The 14,807-nt window shown below is 36.6% G+C and overlaps 1 protein-coding gene across 2 annotated transcripts in view; it reads right to left on the reverse strand.

Moving 5' to 3' along the window:
• The window catches only part of PTPRD (protein tyrosine phosphatase receptor type D), a 2,419,801-nt gene that overhangs the window by 114,717 nt on the left and 2,290,277 nt on the right, over nucleotides 1-14,807 (reverse strand). For both annotated transcript variants that reach the window (XM_064580091.1, XM_064580092.1), the window contains 2 exons: nucleotides 11,165-11,206; nucleotides 10,563-10,660 (listed from right to left, as the gene is read on the reverse strand). In XM_064580091.1, the coding sequence (XP_064436161.1) occupies nucleotides 10,563-10,660; nucleotides 11,165-11,206 (140 nt within the window). The remainder of the gene's footprint in view (nucleotides 1-10,562; nucleotides 10,661-11,164; nucleotides 11,207-14,807) is intronic.

A 14,807-nucleotide genomic window follows, 5' to 3' on the forward strand; every position in this document is an offset into this window, starting at 1 on the left:
AAGCCAGGCGCCTGACAGATAGTCATCGTTGTCACAACCTCAGGAGTGGATGCTAATACTCTCATCTTAAGTAAGCGAGAACCAAGGCCACAAGAGGTGAAGTCACTGGTTCAGGGTCAAGCAACCCAGCAACTAATTGGCAGAGTCCAAATATGAGCCTTGTTTTCCTTGACTTCCAGTGCTCTCCCAGCATCTGATACTGTTTCCCTCTACATGCATATATCACTCTGGCCCTAAAACTCCAACTCCATTTTAAAATCAAAATAAAACAAAAAAAAAATAGCCTCTTTTTTAGTTCTTGCTACAGTCTCTTTGAAGTTGAAAGCTTGTTTTGGAACTAGAAGTACTTCAGGATTAATTGTTTCATGAGAGCTTTGAGCTCCACATGGGAGTAGGTGGAAAGACGATTTGGACAATGTCCAGTGATGGTCAAGGGCCAATTAGTGATGGTGAACTTGTGTGAGAATAGGGATTGGAAACAAAACTGGAGTTATAGGGACATTCCCTCAAGATGAGTATGACTCCCAGAATGAAAAAAAATAAATAAAATAAAAGGTTCAAGTATAAAAGATAGGGAATTTAACATTGGTAAGGAAAATGTTTGAGATTTTTAAAAAAGTGGGCACAAGGATATTTTAAATGTTCAAATAAAAATAAACTTTGAAACTTGAAAATTTGGTTTGGTTGCAATTTGAGTTCTAATAAGTACAGAAGTTCAAAAAGAATAAACGATTATAAACACACAGACACACCCTGGTTTGGGATGTGTTTCTTCTAAGGTGAGCTGCAGTTTCATTGTGTCCTACTAGGTTTGTTTACAAGATGCAGAATGGCAGCCAGCTAGAAAGGGACTCTGCACTTTTATGTCTTACTTGGTGAGGCTGGTTCCTAGCTATGAACCAAAAAATAAAAATAAAAACAAAAACAAAAAAACAAAACAAAGCAAAACAAACAGTCAAAAACCCCACCTTCTCAGATTCCCAACTGGCAGGCCCATCTTTACTATAAAAACTGTACCGGGAGTTTAATCAGTAGGTAGTTTTGCGTTAAATCTGAGGCATCTGTATTAAAATGTATTCACTTCTGTACTGTCTAAAGATAATAACACTCTATTTTCTGAGAGAAAATTTCTGAGAATAAGGCTTCACTGCTGATATATCAGGTGGGGATGTCAACTGAGAAAAGCAGCTCTTTTTACAGAAAGACATTCTTTGTTCTGTTTGCTCTTGTTGTTGGTACTAGCAATTGTGATCGCAACAAAGAGCTTCTGTGAGCTGTAGATTTAGTGAGAAACCGATCCAGACACATACTTTGGTTAGTCATCGGCTGCATGCCCAGCAGTGGGCTTGCTACCGTGTGGCCAACAGTACACTGAGAAGGCGTAAACACCTGACCAGGAGAAGCTTATATTCTAACACGGGGAATAATCAGAATAAAAGAAAAGGCAACATAGTACGTGCTAATTACAGTGCATTAAATTAGCAAGTTTTCTTTTTTTTCCTTCTTTTAGTATTGTTTATTTTACTGAATTCAACCAAGTCCTATGGATTTGACCGATGATAGGGATGGGAAGAAGCCAGGGATCCGTTTAGTCTAATACAGACTTTTTTTTTCATATTTTAACTTCTCTGAAACTGTTGTGCATCTTAAAAGTGATGGTATGTATTTGATGAAAGAGCTACTAAGGCTACTAAGCACTTGTATCAGGGACTCTGCTAAGCATTTCATATGTATCAATTTATTTTTTATTACAGAGGAGGTAAGTACGATGATTACTTCCTTTGCAGAGATGAAAAAAGTAAAATAGAGAAGTTCAATTATTCACATAAGGTCACACAGCTTGATCCGGGCCAACCTTAGACAGCCTGACTCCAGTGACTGTACACTATTCACGTTGTTAGCTCACAGAGCAGAGGGCCCTGAATGGCAGTTGAGGGGTTTGGACCCAATCTGAAGCACGTACTTAAGGAAGTGGGTAATGACTTTCTCCCCCAAGCCCCCAATCCTAGAGTACCAGGAGATTCCACTTTGTAATAATAAACTTAGCCTTTCATTCCCATGAAGGAAGTTGGTTCATTGGGCCCAAAATAAAAAAGGTTGTTATTACTACTTTTTATTTTATGAAGTCATTTTTTTCTCATTCCATTACACAAACTACTATAATTTGCTCAAAATTAAAAAAGAAAAAATATCTCATGTGGCTCTGGTGTCAGTAATATTTAAAAATGAAAGCTTTTCCTTGGTCTATCTACTCTTCAACTTTGCATAAGAAATGAAAACAGATCTTTGTCATCTACTACTTTCTTACTTCAGAAAGTTGCAGTGCATTCAAAGATGGGGAAAAAATTGTGTGTGTGTGTGTGTGTGTGTGTCTGGTTTCTTACTTGTATCTGTGTAATTCTCTAATGCATGTCCATCCTCATGAGTTTATGCATAAATTATAAACTAATTGAAAGCAGAAATGACAAGTGGTTTTGCATATGAATGCTTGGAGGTTTATGAAACATTTAGTAATGAAGGCTTTAGGCCTACATTTAGGCCTCACTCTGGCACACATGGTCAAATATACCAAGAGCCTATTCCTAGGGAAAATAGAAATATTCTTTTTTGTGGTTACTGTTTTGATGACAACTTTGTCCTTTTATAAAGAAATAGGATACCATTGGGAATGAAGAAATGGTCTATGGGGAAAAGAAATGTCATAGGAAGCATGTCAGGAAAACCACTGGGCTTTCTCAGGGATAGGCATGAAGTATAAATTGGTAACCATGACATTTTCATAGAAATTTTTAGTATAAATATTGATCTAATTGAAGACTTAGGTTTCTGGACCCTGTAAATCAGGTCAGAGTAAGAAACAAACAGTAAAATATTTAGGTCTTTGGAGCAGGTCGGTTAAGGTACAGTGTCCTTTTAACAATAAGAAGGAAATTTGTGGCCTGGCTCAGACATGTTCTAAGCACATGTGTGAACTTGAGCAAGTCACTCCTTTCTCAACTCTTGTTCTTTACCTCTGAGATGGAAAGGTTCAACCAAATACTCTCTGGGGTCCATTTCAGCTCTCAGTACTTAAAAAGATGATGTAAGCAACATTTCTTAACATGTCTCTATATATGTCTTGGCACTGTCTTGATATATTTCATTATTCATGAAGGAAATAACGTATCTTTTTCTGTTACCTGTCTCATTAGAGTCTTGTGAAGAGTTTAGCCTTCTAGACAAAGGTGCCACAAACTTGCTGTTATTAAAACAGAAGGACAGGACACCGATATCTGGAATGTTTCAGATAAGAAGTTCATTATCATCTGTACAGACAGGAGATATGAGAGTGTTGCCATGAGCACAGGAAGAAAATCTCAGCCCATCTGGATGCTAACTGGTGGAGAACACTTGAGCGCTGAGATAAAAGATAATACACATCCACAGATGGCAGCAACAACGTTGGGACCGGGTTTTGTGGTGAGAACAAAATAGGTCAAAGGTAGGCCTTCTGAGAATCACAGTTTCTCACTCTGCTTCGATCCAACAGAAAGACTGCTCTTCAGACTAGTTTTAATGTATGTGTTTAAGATAACACTACTAAAAGAGATGTGATAATTAATTTGAAACTAGATGTTGGATAAATATTTATGTCTATTTGTAAGTGGGCTGTTAGGAACTTGGAAGAAAGTATGCAATTGTGACTAATATTTAAAAGGGTGCTATTTTTTTATTTGATTTTTTAAAAGATTTTATTTATTTATTTAAGAGAGAGCGAGTTCATGAATGAGAGAGCACAAGCAGGGGGAGCAGCAGAGGAAGAGGGAAAAGCAGATGACCTGCTGAGCAGGGAGTCTGATGCAGGGCTCGATCTCAGGACCCCAAGATCATAACCTGAGCTGAAAGCAGACGCTTAAATGTGAGCCACCCAGGTGCCCCTAAAAGGAGCTTATTATCTCAACTCAGGTATAAAATCTATAATGTACCTGAAGTACAGTATAGATATTGGGCATTATTTCTTTGGGGAATTGCAACTTGAAGACCAAATCGGGTGATGGTTTCACATCTTCTTTGACTTTGTAGCTTTTCTTGCTAGTGACCACCAGGATGCCTCTGTGTTGGGTTCTTGACCAGTGCGGGTGGAGCGAATATAACCAGTCAACAGTGAACCAACTTTTTATAGAAAAGAAGGGACTTACCTATATAACTAAGAGAGCAGGCTGCTTCCATGCCATTCACTCCTCACAATACAAAAGACAGCAGAACCATTGTGCAGAGGTGAGAGCATCTTCACTTCTCACAATGCTATTTGCATGCCTAAGGCATTTGAACATGTAAGAATTGATTTACCCTCCCCTAGTTGTTCCTCCTATTTCAGTTTCTCCTTTTTTCCCATTATATACATCGATGACAGATTAATTTTCGAAGAAACCACCATGCAAATGTGCTCTGTATTCTCATCATACTGTGGAACACTTTTGGCATAGGACTGATTATATTTTATTATAATTTTCCGTTGACATGTCTGTTCAATGAGAGTATACTTAACACTATTAATTTATTAATAAATGCATAAAATCTTTCACTGGTTATGTAAAAATAGTACAACTTTTCAGCTGCCATTATTGAGCCCCTTCTTTTACACATACACACTGCATGTGTGTCCTGACATTCATACTCATATACACACATATTCCCTAATTCTCATAGCAACACATTTTACAGATGAGCAACTGTTATATTATTGTGCAAGGCCACAGCCATAACAAGTGTTCAAATCAGAATACATATTTGTCTGAGTCCAAAGCCCATATTCATATTTTTTCCACCATTAATCCACCCCATTCTTGCCAATGGTGAATCTGACAATGAAAGCTCATTATAATTCTTGGCCCTCTTTGCTTGCCTGACTTCATTTCACTCAACTCTACACAAGAAACAATTTGCTCCATCATAGCAAGTGTCCTTAGTGCTTCCCCTGACTCTACATATACTTTATTATACAATCATAACACCAGGGTGTCTTGTTAAAATGCAGATTCTGATTCAGTAGGTTTGGGATAGTGCCTAAAATTCTGCATTTCTACAAGCTCCCAGTGATGCTAATGTTGCTGTTCTGTAGTCCACACTTGGAACATAAAAGTACAGAGCATCCTTGAATGTGCCTTCGATCCTTCCCTCCACAAAATGCTCCTCGCTCCTTTTCTTCCTAGTTCCACTACCAGTACCACCTTTTCTTCAATACCGTTCCCAGTTCCTCATCTCACTCTGACCCTTACTAAATCCCAACAGCATTCCATTAGTATTTGGGATTAGCAACTTGGTGTTCTTTTTACTATTTGTGCATGTATATATTTGATTTTGCCTGCTAGACTTCCTAGAAGTAAAGGTTTCTTATAATTTCTATTCCTGCCAGAACTTAACGTAGTGCTTTTCTGTAGTGTTTTGGTAGATAATTGTTGGTTCTTCCTCCTAGCTCACTAGCCTCTTTCCATAGTGACTTCCCTCTTTCCAACCCAAGGAAGGAGCAGGATCTATATGGGCGGACTGTTAGCAGCCATGTGCTCATGTGTGTCTCCATAACAAAATGAGTCAACCGGAGTTCAGTTTGTTCTCTGGCATTTGGAATCTGAATGAAAAGAAAAATTTGGTCTCTTTCTTCAGGGGAATGTTCTGTTAATAGAAACATGATCAAAGGCCACATTTTCTATATGTGGGTGGAAGAAACAAAAGAAGTAGGCCTATACAAGGGTAAGAATGAGGTCAGTCCAGATAAAAACACAAAGATGAAAATTCCAAAGAGGATGTCAGGAAATCCAAACAACAGTTCTTGAAGCGCACCTATATTGTTAGCCTTTGGATTTATGATATATATTTATAGTAAATAAATTTATAATAAATAATTTATAGTGAATAAAGCGAACTCCTCCCTTTTCCCCCTTAAACAAACTGTAGGAGCTGTAGTTACTTACAATCAGTCTAATATAAATAGGATTTATGTATCTGGTATTGATGATGATAATGCTGACTGTGATACATGTCAAATGAATCTTATGCTTTGGTTTATTTGCCATCTCAGAGGATGATAAAATGAAGACTGGAGGATGATGCTCTGTAATATATTACCCTAAACCAATGATGTTTCTTAAATTAAAGTCTTCAGAGCACCTGCATCAAAGTCACCTGGACTGCTCTTTTAAAATGGACATTACCTGGGAGAAAATACCTGCAAATTTTATATCTAATGAGTCACTACTCAAAATGTACAAAAAACTCATACAACCCAATAGAAAAACAAAAACAAAAACAAAATTTAAAAAAATCCAAGCCAATTAAAAAATAGGCAGAGGATCTGAATGAACATTTTTCCATAGAAGACATACACATGGCCAACAGGTACATGAAAGATGCTCAACATCACTAATTATCAGGGAAATGCAAATCAAAGTACAATGAGGTATCACCTCACACCTCTTAGAATGACATTAAAAAGACAAGAAATAAATATTGCCAAGAATGTGGAGAAAAGAGAACTCTTGTGCACTGTTGGTGGGAATGTAAATTGAATAAGAGATATCTGCATCCCCATATCCATTGTGGCATTACTTACAATAGCCAAGACATGGTAACAACTTAAGTGTCCATTGATGTCACATTTGTGACAACATGGATGGATCTTGAAGGCAATATACTAAATGAAATAAGCCAGACAGAGAAAGATAAGTGCTGTATGATCTCACTTATATGTGGAATCTTAAAAAAACAAACTCACAGAAATAGAGAACAGATTGGTGGCTGCCAGAGGTTGGGGTGGAGTAGGGGATAGGGGAAAAAGCGTAAAGGTAGTTAAAAGGTAAAAACTTCCAGTTATAAGATAAATAAGTCCTGGGGACATAACTTGCAACATGATGGAAATAGTTAACAATATTTTATATTTGAAAGTTGCTAAGAAGGTAGATCTTAAAAGTTCCTATAAGAAAAATTTGTAATTATGTAAGGTGATAGATGTTAACTAAACTAATTGCAGTAACCATTTTGTAATATATACACATATATCAAATAATTACGTTGTATACCCCAAACTAGTATAAAGTTATATGTCAATTACATATCAATGAAACTGGAAAAAATAAATAAAACAGGTATTCCTGGTTGTCATGGCTGACCTACTGCATCAGCATTTTTGGTGTTGGGACCAGAAATCTAAATTTTAATTAGGCTTCCAAAAGATTCACAGTCATTAGCTAATTTGTTTGGTAAGACCTATACATACTATTCTGAATCTGTTCAAAGATTCACCAGCTCATGCGATGGCTTTGACAGATACCAAATGTCAGGAGAACTTTATTCCCTGCATTCTAGATGTCATCCTCAAATCCTGGCTCCTTAAATTCTAGTAAAACTTTACAGTCTCATATCAGAAAATGAAACCAGAGCTATTTATAAATATTTTCAAGATGGAGTGCTCTTGCTACTAATTTCTCAGGTTCTTCTTCCAGCTGTCATTAAATCCAATGTCTGAGCCCAGTTTCCTTTACAATAAAGGAAGTTCTCACATGATTTAATAATGCTGGGCAAATCTAAGTCTGCTTCCTCCTATTCTGACCTCAGAATCAGTGTAAGCAGCCTCCATGTCTTTAACCTCTGTTTCCGTCTTAGAGTTAGAGTATCAAATTTAGTTTCATGCCTGTTGAGAGGTCTGAGTGATCATTAATTCACAGTGATTATGCCAAAATAATTAGATGTTTGAAGATAATGTGCCTTGTCTTCCATTTTCTTCACTAAAAACTAGTAAAAAAAATCTATTCAAATTTATATGGAAGATAACAAGTAAAATACAATTTTTTTTTCAAAGTGTTGGTCTGTGGCCCAAAATATTATATAGAGGTCTTTATCTTATTATCACAGATGAATAAAACACTTAAATATCTCCTTCATGGCTGTTAAGGCACAGTAGAGTCAATTCATGCCCAGGGAGCTTTAATCACAGACCATCGTCATGATAAATGGTGAAAAGTCAGTGTGGGCTATCATGTCAATGGCTACTGGGGGAGTTTTTAATGGGAACATTGGCAGCATGCAGTTCATAACTACTTTTAAGGAACACTTCTGATTTAAAGGCTAAATGAGTATCATTACAGTATCTTTACATGTAGTATTTCTAGAGAAATTCCATTTTAAAAGGAGGCTGGTTATTGTAGTCAACGTATATAACAGATTTCTTGAGTGATGCAAATATTGTCAATGGTAGTGAGTGAATTACTGACTTTTAGGTTGAGCTATCAATTTTTAATTTTTTGTGACCCATTATATCATTCAAAATCAAGTATTAAAGTGGGGCCATGAAGAAAATATATCACATAACAAGAGAATAAGAAGAATCATGATAACAGTAAAGAGCAGGTTGGAAAGGTAAAAGATTTCTAAGAGTTTTTTATGTTGCTCCAGGTAGCACATATCATCTGCCTTGTTTTCTTTTTTTAAAAAACTCAATTTGCAGCCTCAAGCCCCAAACTAGAACCTACAGAAACTGTTTTAAAAAATACTACATAATTTAAAAATAGCCATTATGGCCAAGTAGAACAGGGAAGGAATAAGAAGCAGACCATTTGAGAAAATACCACAATTCACAATCCAATGTGAGTTTCCTAAAATTAAAAGTGTTCCTCTGAATGCTGGGAAGAGAATAAAAAAATATATATAGTTTAGCCAATCAGAAAAATAAAGTCCCTTTGTGTCTTACTGAATATTTGACAAAGATGCTGGATATTCAAATTGAATAAAAAAGGCTACCTGGATCTTTTTTTTTTTTTTTAAGATTTTATTTATTTGAGAGAGAGAGAGAGCACATGGGGGGGGGAGGGTCAGAGGGAGAAGCAGACTCCCTGCTGAGCAGGGAGCCCGATGCGGGACTCGATCCAGGGACTCCAGGATCATGACCTGAGCCGAAGGCAGTCGCTTAACCAACTGAGCCACCCAGGCGCCCAAAGCCTACCTGGATCTTAAGGGTGGAGGTCCATCGGGCTACAGATATGTTTTGCTTCGCACACTAATTTAAAATAATGAAAAAGTGACAATTTGAAGACTTCAGAAAGTCTATGCAAATATCCAGATAGCCACAGGCCCCACTACTCCAGATTTTCTTACATGGACCTTCTTCACATACTTGAAACCCATAGAGCCACTTGAGGTTGGGGATCCTCTTAGAGATTCTCACTGAAAGGGTAGAATGTTAGAACTGAGGGCGCCTGATGCCTCAGTCGATTACGCATCTGACTCTTGGTTTTGGCTCAGGCCATGATCTCGTGGATCCTCAGATGGAGTCCTGCAATGGGCTCTACGCTCAGCAGGGAGTCTACTTGAAGATTCTCTCCCTCTGTCCCTTCCCCTATTTGTGCACGTCCTCGCTCACGTGCAATCTCTCTCTCTCTGAAATAAATAAATGATCTTAAAAAAAAAGAATCCTTTAAGCATGTTAGAACTGGTAGGGAACTGAGAGACCATCTAATCCAATGGCCTCATTTCAAGTTGATACAACAGGCACTTGGTTGTGAGGAGCATTACGTGTTGTATGTAAGTGATGAATCACTAAATTCTACACCTGAAACTAATAATACGTTGTATGTTAACTAACCAGAATTTAAATAAAAACTTAAGAAAAAAAAAAGTTGATACAACAGAAACCAAAAGGGTAACAGGGATGTGTTTTAAGACTTTCCCATTAAGTAAATCAATAGAAACTCTTTATGGAAGTATTTGGACTGATCAGTACCCAACAATCTTTTGTTGTTTGGCACAACAAGACTCTAGTTTTACCTTTTAATCTTATGCTAAGTCAAATTTGACCTAAAAGAATAATGATGGTTTAGTTATCAATTCAAGAGTTGGTTTTAGAATGAGTCCCTATTGCTGGGGAATATCAGAAATATCCAATTTTAAAACTTTCTACTTGATAAATACCACAATGTCCAAATACACACAAATACACAAAGACTTTTCATTCACTTTCATCAAGAATTCACACAGAACTTATAAGGATTCTGGAATTTTAAGATACTATTCAGTTCACCATTGCTTCAAAAATAGGCAACTTTTCAGGAACATATTACTATCTTAATATTAATTCTGGCATTATTTTAAGACTGAAAGCTAAAATCATGCTCATATACGTTGTGTACATTATTAAAGGGTTTTAGGGTCAAGGAAAACTAAGTATACAAAGAAATCGACTTATTCCCTGTCAACTCTCTTTTTCAGGGAAGCTTCTGGCCACGAATTAGTGTATTTAGCACCCATCTGGTATACAAGGAAGTTTATCAATTCAATATATTCTATGAACTAAAAACCAGAAAAGAAAAATCAACCTCATTAAGTAACATTGAATATCAGATATTCAACACATCTTAAAACTGCAACTACTATATTGATTTTACAGACACTTTTAAGTTGCCTATTTACTACCAAATTCTATATCTGATTCACAGTCATGTTTTAAAGAAAAAACACCAGTGAAGTTAGTTTTTAAGAACAGAAGAGGGGGACAACTCTTGAAATTACTTGCAAGTATAAATGCACTGAAATACCTCATATTCCTGGGAAAACTTCAAGTTGTCATTTGCTTTCAACCTTTCAATGTGATCTGCAAGTTCCAAGATAGGAATTGGAGGATGGCTAGCCATACCTATTAAAAGTAAAGAAGAAACACATTTGAAAACAAATGCAAAACAATGGTGACTATTCCAAAATATAGAGAATACTATAGTTAGAAATGGCCTGAAAATATGTGAGTAGTAAAGATGTTTAATGTGAGGAAGCAGGCAGATAGTTTGGTTACTCAAAGCAGGACATGCTCTGGAAGGATGAATTTTGTAGCCAAATGAAAAGTCACCAAGCATAATCCCCAAACTAACACTCCTAGTGTAAAAGAAAGCGTTATTGTGCTATGAATCAATATGGTTAGAGCGGAGAAAACTGACAGTCAGGCTTGATGTCAACTTCTGCTTTGAGTAATGACTGTTATGTCATTTCAAACTCCTTCTCCTGCACTGTGTGAAATGGAAATTGTGTGGAATTAAATGGTGTAAAGTGAACTAAGAAAACAGACACTGAGAAAGACCTAAAAGGGAAAGAGTAGTAGCTTGATAGGAAACAGAAAGTGACTTATGCATAATCAAGGGAAACTAACTTGAAGAATGAAGGTTACCAGGGTAACCGGAATCATCTGAACCTGCAAAGGAAATGATGATGTAAATAAAATAAAATAGAACGAATTTGTTAAAAAAATGAAATGGATAGTCTGATATACTTTTTTTAAAAGACTGATAAAAATGTTGCACGTTTTTACAGGATTCACTAGACATTGTGACTTGATTAAGATCGCTTTAATATTTCACAAACCTGGAGGTGACTGACATTCACATGCAAACATGGACACAAAGAATGACATGCACCACAGTTCATAGACGATAATCACTGATGACAAAATCAGACACCAAACTGAGTTTCAAAAATGTTTCCACTAGTAGCAGATTGTAGAGGTTGGGGTTGTGGCCTTCACCTGGACATTTATAAATGGCCACACTAACAGTTTTGTGGTATTTGCCCCAGGTCCCCATTTTTCAACCCCAGCAAACCTACAATCTACTTCAGGTGTAAACATCTTTGTCCACAAATGGGAAATGAATGCAGGAGAGTGAGCAGATGGTGAACGGACAAGGAGGGAAAGGGGATGGAAAAAGAAAGAAAGCAGTGACAGGGACAGCACATCTTAGTTCAGTCTGCCAGCTGAAGTGATATGTTTCACAGATTCTGTTAAAAATAATCCACCACTAATGTTGGTGATTCCTGTGTCTTTCCAATGTTTTTTCACTTTTCATGTGATTTACATTTCATTTCTTTGTGATTAAATTTTTAAGAGTACCATGAGAGAGCATCGCTCACTCATGTCTTATGGGTACAAATTCCAGCTGGCTAGAAAAACTTGAACTAGCATGCCCCCAGGGAAGCTTCTGGAGCTGAAAAAGAATGGGGGAGGAGCTCAAACTGGAAGCCAAGTTGACATTCTGCTGTCCTGGGACTCTTTGGAAGGTGTTAGGCTATGGAACGGTGACCATAAGTCAACAAGACATGATTATTTTATGGGCGTTTTAGAAATTGTGCCATTTATTGAAAGCCACCTAGTAAGTTCCATTATCTCAAATGTCAAATTATCAATGGTTCTGGTAAGTTAAGTAAAAAACTATTTTGCTTCTTCCAGACAATCCTTTTAGTACAAGTTATAATAAGTGGTGTTTTAGTGTTTATAGCTTCCAGTCAACTAAAATCTTAATGGAAGATCCCATAAAAATGAGTTGGCTTAGAAATAGAAACTCTTTGTTGCAGATATAATTATGTATTTGAACCAAAATGTTGGAGCCCATTTCTGGAACTTTTCCGTAAAGGTGGTAGAATTGAACTAATTTATATTCTGTGGAGGGAATAGGTGGGTGACAGTGGTCTAATAGTTAAAGTGATCTTATCCAGATGAGGCACCCCCAATGACAAGAATGGAAATGCAAAGGCACAAGAGACTCTAGGCTTATCTGGAAATGGAAATGGACTGATGTAGACATCCATTACAGTGCTTTAACAGAGAAAATAAAGAGACAAAGATGTTTAGACCTTTTCGAGCGAATCGTGGGAGAGAGTTATTATCATATATGGACTGAGTGGTGGTTTGGCTAGAGAGGGAGGACACAGAGCCAATCAGGGAGGCGTAGGGGACTGAATTACTGCTCAAAGCTGCAAAAAGTAAAGCCAGTTGGAGATGGGAAAAGTATTAGTATAACAGCAGTAGAAGACCATAATAATCAACCAAAGATGTGATCAACATATTTACTTTGGAAGCTAATTATACAGAAATCCAAGTAAACCTATACTGACTTATCTTCTAAATCAGGATATATATATCATATGCAAAGATAGCACAGCATTTAAGAATCATTGTTTAAGACACATCAATATGTATCATGTTCCATCACAATTCTAGGACAAGTAAAAATGGCAGAATGGATGTTTCATGGAAAGAGGAGGAGAATATGTGGGATTCTGATGGTACAAGAGAAGGAATCCTAGACTAGAATATGGATAAGTGTTCTTCTGGTTTTGCCATCTACTAATAGGGACAAATCACCTGCTATCAAGAACCTCAATTTTTTATCTGTAAAATAAAACTGCAGAGCCAGGTAACTTCTGGAGTCACTTCCTTCTTTATAACTCTCACTTCTACCTCCTGTAGACAGGATGTCTAAACATATGGAACAACAGAGAAGGGTCTCTTGGGCACAGTTCTCATGTAAGTGAGATAGCTGATACTGCTATTTCTGATATGATAACTTTTTACCAGTTTGTTACTGTTTTTCACAGCCCATCAATCACCTACCATCCATGTATGCTTTAGGGCAAAACATATTAAGGTCATCCTCAGAATGAAAACGAGGCTTTCATTCTGTTCTGCTAATCAAGTTTTACAAGTTTCAGACTTGTAAAACTTGATTAGCAGTTAATAAGTCATAAGTAACAACACAAAGTTGTAACATCTGATTATCAATTTTTAAATTTATTTTCTTAAAAGGTGGAAGCACAAATCCTGGAGTTTTTTGTTGTTTTTGTTTGAAGGTTTTTTTTGTGGGTTTTTTTTTGGGGGGGGTGCAGAGAGAGGGATGTGAGAAAGAGGTACAAATACTAGAAGAAACAATTTCACAGGAGAAAAAAAAAAAAACTTTTCTGATGGAAACTGACAAGGCAACCAAAAGGCTGCAGAGAGGAAGAATTTCACAGGCACAGAGAAAGGTGCTGACTGGCTTACTACATGATGCTATTGGTTACATGTTCCCTTACACCTTTGTACTAGAAAGAAAGCTTATTTCTCTGAGATGCTGAAGTTCTAAATTTGCTTTTTTGGGAAAAAGTAGATATATGAACACATATCAGTAGCTTCTTTGGTTTTCTTATATATCATCATCTTTTGATGATATTATATTTATTTTAGTCTTCTGTCCAATGCTGGAGGCCAGGGCTCAGAGGGGCTGCCACACTGTAAGTAAAGGCTTTTTACAATATTTCAAAAAAAAATCTGTAATTGGCAATCTCTATCAAAATGGTAAATGTGCCTACCCTAGGACCTTGTACTTGCATTTCCAGGTGTCTAATATTTCAAGGTAGCAACAAAGATGTGAAAAGATGTGTGCTCTCCGTACCGCTTGCTGCAGTATTATTTGCAAGAGTGAAAGATGGAAAATAGCTTCCATTAATACATAATGAGTCAATACATTTTGTGTCATCTGTAGAAGAGAATAGCATCAATACCACTGGCTGCTAAGAAGGAGATAAAACCTAATACACTAACTTGGAAAAAGGTCTATGTTTATGTAGTTAAACGTTAAAACAGGAAATTTTATGTATATCACCTGTCTGTCTATAGACCTGCTATACATTTTTATTAATTAAAGAATTGTATATACATGTGAAAAAGTCTGGAAGCATATCATGGGGCTGTATATGGTAACTATTCCTGAGGGGGAAATTTGGAGTAGTTATAGGGAATCTTTTACTTATATTTTAAATATGCCTCCCCCCAAAAAGAAGAAAAATAAGAAGTGGGGGGATAAAGAGTAATTTCTATTTTCTAAATGTGCTTTTTTCACCTTTTCCAATTTATGAAAATTTTCAAACATACAAAATATTTACTATAATGAACACCTGTGTAGCCACAACCTATGTACAATTGTTAACAAGATTATTTTCTACTTTACACAATTCCTCCAATAAATGTGTGTTGCTTTTGTAAT

The sequence above is a fragment of the Mirounga angustirostris genome, unplaced genomic scaffold (assembly GCF_029215605.1).
Source record: "Mirounga angustirostris isolate CCGP_5_RB_7025 unplaced genomic scaffold, mMirAng1.0.hap1 SCAF_15, whole genome shotgun sequence".
Taxonomy (NCBI): Eukaryota; Metazoa; Chordata; class Mammalia; order Carnivora; family Phocidae; genus Mirounga; species Mirounga angustirostris.